This window comes from Prionailurus viverrinus, chromosome B1 (genome assembly GCF_022837055.1).
Source record: "Prionailurus viverrinus isolate Anna chromosome B1, UM_Priviv_1.0, whole genome shotgun sequence".
Taxonomy (NCBI): Eukaryota; Metazoa; Chordata; class Mammalia; order Carnivora; family Felidae; genus Prionailurus; species Prionailurus viverrinus.
The window spans coordinates 1,150,890-1,167,574 of record NC_062564.1 but is presented as its reverse complement, the minus strand read 5'-3'; the positions used below and the strand labels follow the sequence as shown (position 1 = coordinate 1,167,574).

The 16,685-nt window shown below is 50.3% G+C and overlaps 1 protein-coding gene across 4 annotated transcripts in view; it reads right to left on the bottom strand.

The window, feature by feature from the left end:
* Positions 1–16,685, bottom strand: part of DLGAP2 (DLG associated protein 2) — a 617,576-nt gene that overhangs the window by 422,131 nt on the left and 178,760 nt on the right. Inside the window, exon 2 of one of the 4 annotated variants that reach the window (XM_047856905.1) lies at positions 789–914. The exons of the other annotated variants lie outside the window; for them this stretch is intronic. Coding sequence (XP_047712861.1) covers positions 789–846 — 58 coding nt within the window. The 5' untranslated portion in view covers positions 847–914. The remainder of the gene's footprint in view (positions 1–788; positions 915–16,685) is intronic. 4 annotated transcript variants of the gene reach the window in all.

The window sequence follows — 16,685 nt, the reverse complement described above, 5'->3', positions numbered from 1 at the left end:
GCTTCAGATTCTGTGTCTCCCTCTCCCTCTGCCCGCCCCCCCCCCCAGCTCATGTTCAGTCTCTCTCTCTCTCACATACACACAAAAATAAACGTTAAAAAATTTTGTTTTTAATGGTATCTTTTGTTTTAATTCTCATTTCTCTGGCTGCTCAACATTTCAAGGTATTAAAACTCACTCTCAGGGTGCGTGGGTGGCTCAGTCGATTGAGCGTCCGACTTCGGCTCAGGTCATGATCTCACAGACTGTGAGTTCAAGCCCTGCGTCGGGCTCTGTGCTGACAGCTTGGAGCCTGGAGCCTGCCTCGCACTCTGTGTCTCCCTCTCTCTCTGCCCCTCCCCTGCTTGCTCTCTCTCTCAAAAATGAATAACTATTAAAAAAAACCCAACACCTTCATTATTCCTGATACCTTTTCTTCACAAAGTTGACCTGTGACATTTTCTTTAAAGGGCAAAAGAATAAGAGACATTCGAGAAACATAAAGTGACCATTTCATTTCACAGATGGAATAAAAACCAAGAACAATAAAAAAGTCCAATTGACGAGAGTTTCACAAGTAAATTTAGGGAACCCCGACATGTTCTGTACTCTTGATATTGGATACCTTTTTAAAAGTCACACACGTCCCTTGAAGGTGTAAATGACAGGTCTACACCCTTCCCCTGGAGGGTCCCGGCACTGGCTGCCTCTCCCGGAACAGACCGCTCGTACCAGCGCCAACACCTGCCCGCTCCCTCACGCGCACAGACACACAGACAGGAACACGGCCTCCGTGGAGAGTCCCGTACCTTTAAACAGGGTCAGTCCGCGCAGGTTGCCCTTGATTTTAGTTAGCTTCAGCTCCATGGGGCAGGCCAGACCTTCCGCTCATGTCCTCTGTTAAATGGGAAGGAAACGTTCCACTACAGTGACCCCTAAAGTGATTGATACACAAGAAAATAAACTTTACAGTTGTCAGCGTGGACCACATCATGACACACTTTCAGGGGCTGGTGTGATTCTGAGCCACTGGCCTCCACGCGGCTGCTCGCGCGTGCAGGGGCACAGGGCAGTGCCACCGCCCTCCGTGGCATCGGCCAGTACCAGGCACCAGGGACGGGCTGTGGCTTTAAGCAACTTGGCAAAGAAATGGAGTGACTTCTATAGAAAGCCAATCGTCAAATTGTTGTTGTCCAAAGTCACGAAAAGAGCAATTTCTACGTGTGAAAATGTATTTCTCGAGTAGCTCATACCTATCCCCTGAAATGTATAATCACATATTAAAGCAACCAATTACCCAAAGCAACCAGGGTGTGGCGGTGTCACTTGTAAATCAAGTATCAATTAAAAGTTGGCATTCTCAAGCACAAATAAAACATTCGACACACGTGTTATCAGGGTCACAACGGGTTACACACACAAACGCATCACGCACACACGCGTACGCGTGCATACACGCACACGATGTCATGGGGCACCTGCTTTCTGCTCAGTGTCATGCAGCCTGGCACGGCCAGTTTCGTGCAGCGCCTCATGTTTTAAATTCCAAAATGTTGGCGGCAGCCACAAAATAATCATATGGCTTACGACCGGGGACTCAGACTGACCAAGCATGGCGTCAGCGGCTCGGTGCCAACAGCGCGCTGGGACGCAGCAGCAGCACAGCCCGTTAGGAGGAAAAGGACACAGACTGAGTCGGAGTGAGCGTTTGAGCCACGGTCCCGCGGCTCCATCCTGGGTGAGCTTGGATGGCAATTTAATTTCTTTAGCGTCCAGCGTCCTCACCTGTAGAAGGGGAACCTATCTCCCCTGAAGACCGAAAAATGTGGAGGATAACGTTTCACCCCCCCGAAAACCTAATGAGACTGAACTTAAAGGCACCTAACAGAGGCCCGGGACCCTCCACTCGCTAATAAATAGGAGGCCCCGCGTCCCTTCTTTGATAGAAATGTGGTTTTACGGGACGTGCTTCAGTTACGAAAGGCCACGCGTGTGCTGGCAGCTGGTACTCTCTGCGATGCCGTTGTGTCACCTTTACTAAGAACCGGTCATTTAGCACCTTTGCCAAAGAGAACCGGCCTCTGGGAACGGCCGACACAGATGTGGTGAGCGCACGTCAGCCCCGCCCCAAGGGCCAAGGTTCACAGCAGAGCCGGCAACCTCTCTGCGACCCCCACAAGAGTTACTCTGAAGCGAAGATTGGTCCGTGGGGCCTGGGAGCAAGTGGAAGCAAACTGTAGACCTAAGGGGTTGACAGCGCACAAAGTTGGGATGCCTGGTTTCCGATCATGACCCCAAAAGTGACACTGAATCTCTCTAGACACACCGCGTCCTCGAGGGTGGGGCCCACGGCCATCTCAGAGATTTCTCTAGGAGCTGGCGGGTGTCAGCGGAACCACCAACCGACCTCACAACCGCACTACGTTGTTGGACGCGGGCGGTTCATGGTGTGGATGCACCGAGTGTGAACGTTCACTGGGCACGCAGTGCCGGCTGGTTCTCCTGCCCCCGTGTGTGTGGCCTGGGCCCGTCACAGACCCAGGAAGACCTTATTTTTTGCTACACTCAGTAAATCCAAAAGCCCCGGAAAGACTGAAGGATAAGCAAAGTGTGTCAACATGTACTTGAGTAACTGAATGCCACCAAGGTCTTCCGCAAAGCCTCACAGACAGGCCAGAGCAGCATCCAGGTGCGGCCACAGCCGGGCCTGGACAGGGTCCAGGAGGTGAGAACCTGGGAAAAGGCTGTCAAGTTGGCTGACGATGACAGAACAACTGGCCCACTCAGGACTTGGAGTGAACACTGTGACCTTCCTGAGACTCAGCATCTCCGTGCTGAGGATGGCAAGCAGGAGGCCTGGTCTACCAGCACCATGTGGCTTCACGTCTACACCACGTGGCTCTCAAGGAGGCGCCGCGGTGAGATGGTCCCGGCCTCTATCAGCAGCACTAAAGCTGGAGTGCAAGGACCAGATCTCAGGACTTGGGGGCAACGTTTTCTCTGAAGAACATGGGATAAATGAGCTCTACCGCGGTGCCATGGGGAAAAGAAACGTGCTTTGGAAGTTGGTACGCCTGCCCTCTGCTCCTGGCTCTGCTGGTCACTGTCTATGCAACTGGAAAAGTTACTGCTTTTCACCAGTTACAACATGGAGACGAGCCCACGCAAGCCATGGAGCCAATGTCAGGATAGAGGACATTAAGGCGTAGCGTGCAGGCCAGTGATTGACTCAGGGTGGGGACTGGTCCAGAACACATGGAGGCATATGTGGATGCCACCTGTGCCCTCCTGGGAGGAACCCCACGCAAGGAGCATCCTCCATGGCCACTCTGGTCTTCTCAGTTAGGCAGGGCCGAGTGGGGAAGGGGAACAGACACGGAGCCCCTAGAACTCGCGGGAACCTGGTGAGGTCAGCTCCCAGGGCCCTGCACAGCAGGGCTCCCCTGGCGCAAAGTAGGATCACAGGATGGAGATGACAAGGAGGGCGCTGTGCCCCGGCGTCCGCCTGGATGCTCCTTCTGGTGGAGGCTCCAAAGACAGCCCTTCACACCCGCACGGCCGCCCCCGTCAGAGAGGGCTCGGCTATTTTAGGAGTGTGACTCACTGAATGGAAGACGAGTAGTCAGGGCTACAGACGGCGAAGAACCGCAGCTGGGGAAACAGCCCCGGGCCATGCGAGCTTCCGGAACCAGGGCGTGGGAAGGCCACAGACTGCGGCTTCCCCAAGTTTCTCCCCATCGGGATGTGGCCAAGGGGACAGCCCCAGCAAAGGACTCAGGGGCCTGTGTCGGCTTCCAGGACGTGATCCTTCACGGCCACACCCTTGGCCACCACCTCTGTGTCCTCTAGTCCCTGCCATGTCTCTCACGTGCCCCAGCCACCTGGCCCAAATGTAGAAAGGAGAGGACTGAATGCAGGAGACAGAAGGGGGAGGAGGAGACAGAGAAAGCAGGAGGAAGCAGGGGAGGTGGGAGGGAAGGGACAAGGTACGTGCAAGGGGGCCATGGTAACCCAGCACGGAGACCCCCAAAAGGGGCCATGCGCGTGAGATCGTGACTAGGACAGGAGGCACAGAGACGTCAAGAGGTGTCTTATGGAGCCAGAACTGACCCCATGGCCCTCTGCAGAGCCGGTGACCTCTGAATGGACTTTGTTGGATGGCTGGGTGGCTAATTCTGTGAACACAGGGGTCTTCAAGGGAAGCCTGGCAATGTGGCCGTGTGTGGGCCATGCGGGCCATGTGCACACGAGTCCACGTGCAGGAGGGACCAGGGTGAACAGGGTGCCGGCCAACTTCACTACATCTTATTGTTAGCAATGGAGACGGCCACAGACCTAACGTGACCCTCAAAATGCACGTTGACACCTGACTCCCCCGTGTGCTGGCGCTGGGAGAGGGGCCTCTGGGAGAGGATGAGGGTGGGGCCCCTGTGACAGGACCCCACAGCCCCCGGCCCCGCCTCCACGTGAGGACACAGTGAGAAGACGCGGTGTGTGAACCAGACACGGAATCTGCCGGTGCCTCCGTGTCAGGCGTCCAGCCCCCAGACCACGGAGAAGCACACGTTGTTGAAGCCACCCATCTGGGCTGTTATAAGACTGGGCTCGAGGGCCGAGCCTCGGACATGCTGGTGGGCACGCGGTGCGCATGGGAGAACGGTGAGTGACAGCACCTGTCGAAGGCAGCCTAGCACGTGGACGGAGGCAGACGGTGTGGATGGCGGGGTGAGAGGAGAAGACAGCGGGCAGGCCGGCGGGTCTGGAGCTGAAGCAGCTCCAAATCCGGGCGGAGGTGCTGGCTTTGTCCTCGGGCTGTGACAGGGGCCACGGCCAGGCACCGAGGTTGGAGGCACGTCTCATCCGTGCCTACGAGGAGCTAATAACGGAGCCGCGACAGTAGGAGAGCAGGCGAGCTCACCCGGGAGCAAATGCCACCCTGGAGCAAAAGCAGGGGCTGAGAACATATCGCCAGGGAGCAGCTCTGCGCAGGGGACAGAGGCGGAGAGAAATACGGGAGAGCACAAGCCGTGCAGGGTCACAAATACTGCACCCTGACAAGGAGGGATGGTCCGTGGAGACCCAAAGGGGTGGACGCCGGGAGAGTCTCCAGATTGGCCAGAACCTCCCAGATGACCAAACGGAGGCAGCTCTCACAAGCAAGACAGAGCACCAGGTCAGGGTCAGACAGGAAGGTGAGGCAGAGAGCTCACTTGGGGACCAGCTTAGGGACAGCCAGCCTCCTGCCGTCCCACCTTCGTCCTGAGCCCTGATGGCCCTGCCACAGAGCCAACTCCGCCTCGGCTGTGGGGAGATGCTCCCAGGTGCACAGGGCCCCCACACGCGACGAAGCCTCGACGGGAGTGTTTTAGCAACAGAGCCCCTCTGAGCGGCCTGGAAGACGGACCGTCACATCCCAGGGAATCGTAGGAGCCGGCGTTACACGGCCATTCTTAAAACTGGATTCCGCGAACTCGCAACCAAATACACTACATTTAAACAGAGGTAACAAACCCTCACACTCACACCCCCCCGTTACTCTGCATTTTACTGCTGGCCGCACCCCGCGGCTGTGTACCCCAGTGTGCCCATCTGTGCCCGAGCCGGTGCTCAGGGAGGCCGTGCTGTTGGCCGGAAAGCGGCAAGGGCGGGAGCGTTTACACCACAGAAACGGGCAGAGTCGGGGCTTTCCCCATCATGGAGACACTTGCTCCGGGCACAGGGACCAGAGGCCCGTGCAGCTCTGTGGCCAGCAGGGAGCTCACGGGACGCTAGGAGACACAGCCGAGTTTAAATACCGCTTGTCACACAGGGATTTTACAGCCTGAAAAGCAAGGCCTCCTAGCGGGGTGTCTAACCGCCTGCCACGCAGAGGCCCCACCGGGTCCCAGGGATGCCTGGCCAGGCCCAGGGACTCGGCGCTGCTTCCTTCCTTCTCTGCTGATTTCAGCCGCGCTTGGAGGTGGTTGCCTAGCAACCTGCCTACACCGCAGTGCAAATCCAGTGCCTTAAATAAACTCCTGCAATACGTGCTTTTTTGGAAAGTTCCGCTGGACGTTTTTAGAATGATTTGCCTACGGTTTCTGAATGACATCACGGGTGCTGTAGGAAGTACAGGTAATGGTACCCGCTCTGTCTCTGGTCTGAAAAAGCCTGGAAGGCCACCCCATCACTTGTCCTCACCGGCCTCACCTGGCAAAAGCCCGGTGACCTCCTGGGGAGACAATGTCCCAGGGAGGCTGCAGCAGGGCCAGGGGAAGAGTCAGGGGGGCCTGAGGACAATCTGCTGGTGCACGCGTTCACTCCCATGTTCTCAGGATGTGTGCTGGAAGCCAGGACACTGACCCGGGGCCGGCAGAGCACACACTTGGGGTGTACGTGGCCGGTGCATCTCCCGAATGTGCAGCCAAGGGGGTTCCCCAGGGGCAGGCCTGGGGCAGAGCCCGGGGGTGTCAGGAAGGGCACCCAGGCCACAGGACACGGGGTACCCATGGGCAGAGTCGCGAGGGCTGGACTCTGCTAGAGCGTAACAGGCTGTTGAAGGGCCGTGGTGGCCGCCGCGTACAGAGACCCGTTGTGAGAAAGCCCAGTGGGCTTGCTTTCTCCCAGTGTGTCAAACTAGCCATCTGGGGCCTTGGTAGGTCAGCAAGCTTCCCCAGAACCTGATGAAAACACCTCCCTCCTCTGCCCTCCCGTGGATGTTGAGACCTAATAAGAACGAGCACTCTGCGACCTTGAGAGAAGGAAAGCCAGTCCTCCAGGGCAAACGACGTGGGCTCTGTTTCCACACGTGATGGGAGGACATCCTAACGTCCCTCAGAGACGTTGAGGACAAAGAATATACACCCTTAGTGTCACCATTACAAGGTTCTGGCAGCACCGGAGGAAGGCGCTATGGGGCAGCGTTCCCCAGAGCTAGATGCCCCGGTGAGAAGTTCCCAGGAGGCCAGTGCTGGGCAGGGGCCCTGGGGAGCAGAGCCCTTGCCTGCCCACAGGCAAGGGCACCTCCTGGAGGGGCTGCACGGGTGCCATGGCAAAAGATACTCTGTCACTGACTCTCTGTCCACCTGCATGGACCCAGCTGTCTGAGCGTCGGGAACGCGGTCTCCTCCCCATGCAGGGCCCCTCGACGGGGCTGGGGGCCCCGTGTGGAGCTCCCGAGTGGGATCGGCACCTCGGGTGAGGGCCAGAAGTGCTCCACTGAGGGGGGACAGCCTGGGCTGTGGCACCCACCACGCACCCACACAACCCAAAGCCAAAGCTGGCAGGACCTGGTAACCACCCATCATGACGTCAAGGGATAGGGGAGTCCTGGCCTGTCCTACCTACAAAACTGCATGGAAGGGAGGCCGCTGTTCCAGAGATAAGACACGGAGGTGGGGGGGAGGGGGCGACAGGCAAGGAAAATCTCGAGTCTGCCTTCAGACACATCAAATCCCACGTACGGCACCCGGAGGAGAGGTACCAACAGCAAGGGCACAATCGCACTTCACTCCTCAAGCCACGTGCCGGGGACAGAGCGGCAGGAATCCCAGAGCAGACCCTGAGGAGCGGACTCTGCTCACAGAAGCTGAGAGACCAGATGGGGGCCAGGAATCTGCCTCATCGCCCCATGTGCTGTGCCCTCCTGCTTGGCCACATAGCCCCCGTGCGGAGACAAGCTCTTGTCTTGCAGAAGAAAAATGACATTTCCAGGTGCCCGAGCCGCAGAGGGCAGCTGTGCGACCAGGTTCTAGGCAGTGGGGAGTAAATACAGCAGTGTGTGGAATGTTCCAGAAGTGATCAGAGGCAAGGATGTGCCATCGGGGACATGGATGCAGTGACCACAGCTTGGCCACATCCTGGCCCACTGGGGCCACATGGATGAGGGCCACTCCCTCAGGCAGCAGCACAATCAGTGTCCACGAACAACTAACGCGCCCAGCCTGGGGCGTGTGAGTGTAAAACTCGATGCCTTCGCTACTGTTAAAATGAGTCTTCCCTCACAGCCAGCTAGTAAGGGCAGCCGGTTTGACATGCGTACCTAGATTCTACGTGTACGGATGAAAGCCCCTTAGTGATAAAGTGCGTACCTAGATTCACCACGTACAAGTGAAAGCACTTTGGCTTAGTACTTCTGACATCACAGCATCCGACAACCAAGAATGAGTTACAGAAACAGTGATTATTTCTATCTCTGAGAAACAGAGAACTGACATCAAACCTGCGAGGTACTGCCACATACGCTCTGAAAACGTCTTCCAGTCAGGGAACAAATACCAGGGTCCTAGTCATCCACCCAGGGAACTCTGGGCCTCTGAATCTCAGGAGACACTTTCCTGGAAGATTTGTGTAACGCAGTGATACAAATCAGAGCAGTCCAAGGTATATGTGTGCGTGTGAACGCACATGTGCACGTGTGTGAAAGCATGAACGAGCATGTGCATGTGTGTGGGTGTGCGCTGTGTGCACTAAGTGCATGCAAGAGTGTATGTGAGTGTGGGTGCACACGTGCGTGAGTGTGCAGGTGTGTGTGCATGCAGGCAGGCATGCATGTGAGTGCGTACATGTGATAGCGTGCATACATATGTGCACGTGAGTGCGCATGTGTGAGTATGCATTATGTGTGTGCATGTGTGTGAGTATCAGTGTGTGAGTGTGTGTGTGTATGACTGGAGCGCTCACCCTATTGCGTGGTCATCTAGGGGCCGGCGTGGCCCCGGGCAGTCCTGGCCTCAGCGCCTACACCCATTCTGTGCGGGAATGGAGAGTAGCCAACCCCCCACTCCTTGTAGCTCATGTGGGGCCGCATTGCTGGGCTTGGAAAGAGGCAGGTTTGACAAATGATGGAAATCACCATGAGGAATCGCCTGACAATTTTGGAGAGGCAAGATTCATGTCTCCAAAACAAACTAAATTCAGTTGAAAAATGCTCCGTTTGTACAAGAATGTCAGAAGAGACTGGAAGACCCCAGGCGGCACTCAGGAAACACCTGGAAACCCGCTGAAGATGCAAGCCGAGCTCTCAGGACGGCACAAGCACCCTGCACGCAGCACTCCTCACGTGCCAGGGGCCACAAGTACCCACGTGATTCTTCGCGGAAAAGACGAAAGGCTGTGACTTTCCATGACAACATTCATTCAGACCTCCAGACCTCCTCCTGTGGTCAGAAACTTCTGAATCCCAGCGGGCTTGCTGGACGTAATAGAAACGGTCATGGAACTGTCCTTCCATGGAGGCAGAGAACCCCCCACGGGTGGAAATGCGTCTGCGTACCTGGGGCTGCCTTACACACTCACCCCACCTTGACGTGATTCAACTCTATCAAAGGTGGCCAACCCTGACCCGAAGGGGAAGCATTCACACTAGGGGCGATCCAAACCCAGGTGGCATATTGGCGCCCTTTGAACAAATCCATTCTTAAGTGTCATAAACGAGAGTAATTGGGCCCATGTAAAGGTAGGGCATGCCCAAGTACAGCTTTGATGACCTCTGTTTACGCGTCGAAGGCAGAGGGAGAGCAGGACCAGCTTCTCTTTGGACAGAAGTCTACTGACCCGGCTTACCTTCAGCAAAAGCTGAATATTCTAAATATCTACATGATCCTAAATATGTCCTCATATTAGACAGGACCAGCTCTAATGTCACTTATTGGCCTTTCTGCGGGAGTGTGTTCAGCTTTATGCACCAACAGGGGGAAATTCTGATTTCATCTGCCTTCTTTACCTACAATCTCCATGCCATTCATGTGTTCTCACCGCCACCCAAGCATCTGTCGCTGAACCAGTGCCTATCTTCCTCCTGGCACTGCAACCATCCTGTTCCCGTCACTGGCATTTTCTGCACGCATCACATCAGAGGGAACCAGGCAAAACTGCTCGAGCAGAATTTCACATGCTGATGTTCCTGGCCTTCCTGAGGGGGACACATGCCGCTCTGGGGGCACCCACCTTTAAGAAGCGTCATGAAATATGGCAAAGTGCAAGAAAGCTGACAGGAAGCGAGGAAAGACTGCATCTGGAAGAGCGATCAAGTGTACACTTTGGAACAGCAAGCTGCAGTCAGGCAGACCCAGCAAGTGAAGCAAACCACTGCTCATGTCCACGGAGGACCCGCTGGTGTCACAACGAAATAGAGGAGAATGGCAGCTGTGATTCAAGACCCGCAAGTGTAACACAAAGGCTAATGAAATGTGGCTTTACTGCAGACATCTCTCGAGAGCCAGGACTGAAGACTGGCCACCAGCCACCAGTGCCTCCTCGGCTGTAATGCCAGGCAGTGATCATGTCCCCGAGCCCCAGAGGGCAGAGGTCCCTGTTGCCCCCTGATGCCGCTACATTCTGCTCTGTCACACCTGCTGGGATCAACATCCCTTTGCCCTATGGTCCAAGTCCGTCTGACTCCTGCTGATCTTCTTACACACAACAGCAGGGGCTCAAAACTTAAATATCAAAGAAGCAGAAGCATTAGGATTTCAGAGAAGGCTTTGCTTTAAACTGGATATTTCCAAATCATAGCAACAATTGATAAAAGTGAACTACTCTGGATCCCCCCACTCTGAAGGATGAGGTCTTATTATGCATTGAAAAAGGAAAGAAAATTGCAGTCACAGAAGAGAGAAACAGATTCGCCATCTATGAGAATCCAGCAGCCACATGCATTTATAAGGTTCAAGGTGTCTTCCAGTGAGGAGTACCCCACAAACCTCTACGATATCAAACCAGATGGCTGCGTCTGGACACTTTAAGCATTGAATGCATCAAAGCAATGTGCAGGGTAATTACCAAGTCATTCGATCAGCATAGAAAATGCACAACAACAAAGCAAATGAGAGCAATCCTGGGTTTAAAGACACAATTCTCACTGTGGACCTGATTTATCAACTTCCCTATTTTCTCTTGACCAACACCTGCCTAAGACATCTGGACATATTTGCCCCCAAACACATCTATCAGAACATTATCTTTTTGCACGTTCCTCTGTTCTGATCAAAACAGCAGGTGTGACTCACCTGTTCGATGAGTTATCTCCACATGACGAACTTCTCTGATTCCAAGACAAGGCAAAGAAAACTAATCAGAAGAAAATGGACTAAAATACTCAGTTAAGCACATTTGAACTTTCTGGTTTCCTTTTTCTGCTTCTTGCTTATTTCTTCCCCTTCTTTTCTTTCTTTCTCTCTTTTCAAAGGGTATTTTTTTAAAGAAAACAGAAGAAGAAAAGCACAAGAAGACAGGATGGCTGGTAACATGGAGCTGGCCATGTGCAGGGAGAAGACAGAGAAATGTATGCAGTCTCTCACCAGTTGGACATAATTTCATACCACTGACATCTTTAAACCTTGTGTTTATCAAGATTTCACTCTGGAGTTTTATCATTGAAATGGATCTGAAGAACATTACTCTGTTTTTTAATAATTACGACTGTAAATGTGTGCTATTAAGCAGAGCTAATGATGTTAAAATAATGGTAATGGTCTGGCAAACAAGAAAAGCCTAATTTTGATGGATTCGTTCTCATTAGAGTCAATTCCAAAATGCCTGTGAAAAGTTAAGATCAAGGATCTCAGTTTGCGACCTTCACTTACTATTGTTTGATACTTTCACTCATGAGCAAAAAGAAAAGAAAATGAAATGCAGGCTAAGGAATTCTGCAGGAACCAGACATATCAACTTTTCTAGAATGACTCTGTGGATTCGGTTAGTCGCGGAAGAGGGTTTGGTGATCATCACACAACTGACGGGCTTTCCGCTCCACACACGGAGAGAGTAAACTAATATGCTCTTTGCTAATTAAATCAATGGCCATAAAGGAGACAGACAGCGTGTTGTCCAGAAGCCTGGCCTGACCGTCTTCAAAGGCCCGAGGTACACAAGTTCTGCTGTAGACACTGCCAAATCAGAGGCTTGATTTTTCCTTCTGAAGAAGATGGTGATCATCTGAACGCATTCTACATTAGGACCAATGTCTGTCTGCTGAGACAGCGAGGCACCAGCTAGTCTGGCTAATGTCCCCGTGACCCCGGAGCCTGAGCAAGAGGGGCCCCTGCCCCTCAGGCACAGAGGGGACAAGAGGAAGACAGCCTCAGAGCAGAAAAAGGAAGCATTTTGTCCAACACAATACTCTTGAAATCAAATCTTCTAAAAAGAAGTTTGAGAATGAGAGTCAAGGAGGTAAATTTCATTTTTAACTTTCTTTAGAAGACATGAGTTTTTGGTGAGTGCCAAGTATATTATCAAGGAAAAATGTTTGAGTGGGCACGCATCCATACTTTAAAGACATGCCAATTCACTTACGTTGTCATCTCAGAAGCAAAGGAGAGTGAGAAGGACGGCCATCCCACGCAGGCACACAGGCCCTAAGAGACAAGCAGTGATGGAGGCTGGCTGCCGGGTTTTGGATGGAGCCACTCATGTCCTCACCAGGGAGAAAGTTGGCGCTGTGTGAGCATTCAGTTTACAAAGACATAGAGAGATGGGTGACGGATCTCTTTGCCTCTCAGCTTCAGATCTGCCTGTCCTCCTGGTCACATCCTCCTGCAAACTCTTCCTGGATGGAAGATGTCCAACATCCATCAAACGCTTCTTGTGCTCAACCATGGCCTTGCTCACTGCTGTGTATTTCACATGTCATTCAAAGAATGGTGTCAAGGGCAAGTAGCAGAAGATGCCACCCCAAAATAGGACTGTAGGGGTTTGGGACACAGCACCCCAAAAGTTGCCACTTGGGTCTACTGATTATTTTGAGCTGAAGATGCTGGAGAACCAGCAGGTGCCTGGAGGGGCTTTCTCTGAACAACTCCCATCTGCTTGCACACAGACTGCCTCCCCCAAGGAAGCACTTGGAACCAATCACGTCCCTGGAGTCTAACCAGCTGGGAGGATGGACACTTGTCACGGGACCCACCCCAGACTTTGTCACATGACTCATGGTCTGTCCTGTGTGCCTACGAAATGTGCATGTTAATAAACGTCTGTGTTTCTCTCCTTTGTCAGTCTTTTATTACAGGGATCTCGGCCAAGAACTCAGAAGGGGAGAGATAAAATTATTTTCTTCCCCGCAAGGGAAAAAAACGGAAGACACGGTTTCCTGTTTCACCAGAACCATGTAATAGAATACAATAGAAATCATTCTTATTCAGCTTCTGAGACTCTATTTTATTCCATTTGAACATTTATTGTTTCTTTGAGGCGAGATGATTCATTTACTTTTGCATTCTTAGTGCTCAGGAAATAAATGGTGCATTCCAGGGGATAGGTTAGGAATATATCACCATTCATATATGTTAAAAATAATATTTACATAATAAAAAGTCACAAGGGCAACTGAAACATGTTTTGAACAATAGAAAATATTAATATCAACATTTTACAAAGAACTGTTAGAAAACAGTAAAAAAACAAAAAAAACCCACTAACACTCTGATGGCAAAACAGTTAAACGTTTGCAAATAAAATTTACAAAGGAAATATAAATAGCCAGTAAATATTTGCACACGCATGTGCCTCTCTAGGAAACAAAGGGATGCAAATTAAAACAAGATACAATTCTCACATTTTAATTTGGGAAAGTTTAAAAATGAACTACAATTTAAAGCTAGTGAGATTGCAGTAGAAAAAGTCTCAAAAATTTCTCAGGAGCATCATGTGTTCAAATAATCAGAAAAGTAATTTGTCTTTATAGATCATGAGCCTTAAAAATGTTTGTGACATTTGACCCCGTAATTTTACTCCTAATAGGGCATTCTTTTAATAAAATTTTTAATGTTTATTTGAGACAGAGAGAGAGCAAGCAGAGGAGGGGCAGAGAGAGACAGAGGAAGAGACAGACAGAGAGTGAGTGGGGGAGTGTCAGAGAGAGTGGGAGACATAGAATCGGAAGCAGGTGCTGGGCTCTGAGTTGTCAGCACAGAGCCCAACGTGGGGCTCGAACTCACAAACGGTGAGATCATGACCTGAGCTGAAGTCAGGCACTTAACCAACTGAGCCACCCAGACGTCCCTATTAGTTTCTGATAATTTAAAGATGACTCTGGCAACTCTCGGGAACGCCACCAAAGGTGCAGCCGTGGGACGTGCCAATTACAAGTCAAGAGAGGAAAAAGATGCCACAATAAAACCAAATCTCGATTAGCAGAAAAAAGGAGGGGAAACAACATAAAATGGGTAGTGCAGAGTATGAATCCCCAGATGGCAGATTTAAATCTGAGCATACCAGGACCTGGATTTAAAGTAAATGGTCAGGCCAGGTGAAGATAAAAACCAGCATGTGTGCAGAGAGAACGACTTAAATATGAGAACAGATGGAAATGATGGAAGGAGATACCCTCTGCCAATACTGACCCCAAGAAAGCGGACACATACTAACATCAAAGTAGACTTTAAAGCCAAAATCACTGGCAGAGATAAGAAGGGTATCTTGTAATGATAAAAGGGCGAATCCACAAGAAGATAAAGCAGTCAGAACTTGTATGTCTCACTACAGGACTTCAAAATATAAGAAGCACAAGCTGGTAGAAGAGAGAAAAAGAAATACGTCTTGGTAAATTTGACAGGTTAAGTTCACAGATTAAATGAAAAACACCATAAGGATTCAACCGACACATCGGAACAAGGGGATTAATAATCTGGAGCTGCTGACAGCGGCGGAGCCCTGAATCCAAGGATTAAATAACTCCACTTGTAAGGGACCGTGCAGAACAATTGCCAGAACTGTCTGTACGTGCTGAACCTGAAGTCAAACCCCAGCAAACCTCCGCGACTGAGCACTCAGAAGACGCTCTCCAACTACGGAGCAGCTGAATGTGAACTTGGTTATAAAAGAGCTAACAGTAAACGGACAATGAGGCAGAAGGAGGTAGTACGCTTCTAAAACTTCCTAGCTAAAGAAAGAGTCAAGTGGAAATTAGAAAACATTTTGAGTAGAAGGCTGGGGAAGTCTACACATCGAAACCCAGGGGACACAGCGAGACTGAGCACCAGAAGCGTCCATGCCTCCAGGGCGAGCTGCACCAGAGACAGAAGGCCAGGCACCAATGGTTTCTCGCAACACCACAGGACGTTAGCCTAGCAGATGGAAACCAAAAGGGAAGTAATAGAGATAAGGGCAGAAGTTAAACAGAGAAAAACAGTGTCACGAAAATTCAACCAAGTCAAAGAATCGTTATTCTTTAAAGGCTAACGCAATTCATAAAGCTCTGTTAGGTTTAATCTGGAATGAAACAAAAGAGGGCTTTTTCAACGATGATACCAGAAAAGGAGAAGAAAATCCGCCCCAGACTGCGCAGGCATTAAACAGTTCTAGGCCAATGTGAGCAACTGTATGTCCCAATTTGTAAATTAACTGAATTGGAAAAATTCCTTGGAAAACACAACTTATAGTAACTGCCATAAGAAGAAATAAAAAATTTCAACAACTCTGTGTCCAGTAAAAAAATTAGATCTGGAATTAAAATCCTTCACCTAAAAGGATCACCTGGAGCAGATGGCTTCTCCAGAAATATTTCCAATGTTTTAGAGAATAAATAGTCCTGAGAGATTGTGTTTGGAGGTCAGACTAACATTCATTCCAAACAAGGGGGTTAAAAAACGAAACCAGGCAGTTGTGTTATGAACAGACAAATGCGTGGTAAACTTTAGCACGCAAAAGTAGTAAACAAAATGTTACCAATTATTATGCGGTATTTCAAAGGATATAAAAACATCACAAAATATTGTATTTATTTCAGGAATGCAAATTTCACTTATCATTCAAAAATCAATCAATTTAATACCATATTAAAGAATAAATTGGGGTGTCTTGGGGCTCAGTTAGTTAAGCATCTGACTCTTGTCTTCAGCTCAGGTCATGATCTCACAGTTCGTGAGTCTGAGACCCACACTGAGCCTGCTTGGCTCTATGCAAGCTCTATGCAAGGCTCTGCTTACTCTAGCTCTCTGCCCCTCCCTGTTTGTGTTTTCTTTCTCTCTCTCTCTCTCTCTCTCTCTCTCTCTCTCTCTCTCTCCCTCCCTCCCTCCCTCCCTCCCTCCCTCCTTCTCTCTCTCTCTCAAAAATAAAACAAAACAAAACAAAAAACCCAGAACAAAAAATAAAAATGATATAATCTTCATGATAAATAAAAGTAATAGATAAAATTAGATTTATGATACCGACTTTAAACACACCAGAACTAGAAAGAAGTTTTCTTCACCTGACAAAAGGTATATACACACCCTACAGAGAACATCATGTTTAATAAAGAAATACTAGAAGTTCTCCACCCCTAACTGAATTTAGGAATACGACTTGGATGCCCAATGTCACCACATCTATTTAACATGACCCTGGAGGTCCCACTGGCACAATAAAGCTAAAAAAAAATGAATTAAACACCTGGAAAAAAATAAAACTGGCATCTGCAACCAACTTACTTTGGATGTACAAGGTCTAAAATATCTCCAGAGAAAATAAATTAGAATAAATTAGTAAGTGAATATAGCAATGTTACTAGAAACAAGGTTAATGAAAATTTTATTGTTCTGTAACAGCAATAAACAATTAGAAAATTCCGTTTAATCTGTATCTTTGAGAAACTGCCAATCCAGTCCCCGTGAATTATTCTCTGTAAACTAAATCTCACGTGGAAATGCAGAGCGGCGAACGGAAAGGCGTCCGCATAATGGGCTGCACTCGCTCTGGCTCTCCCACAATTTGCCCCCCTGGACACTCAAAGCCCTTTTCTTTTGTCTGGT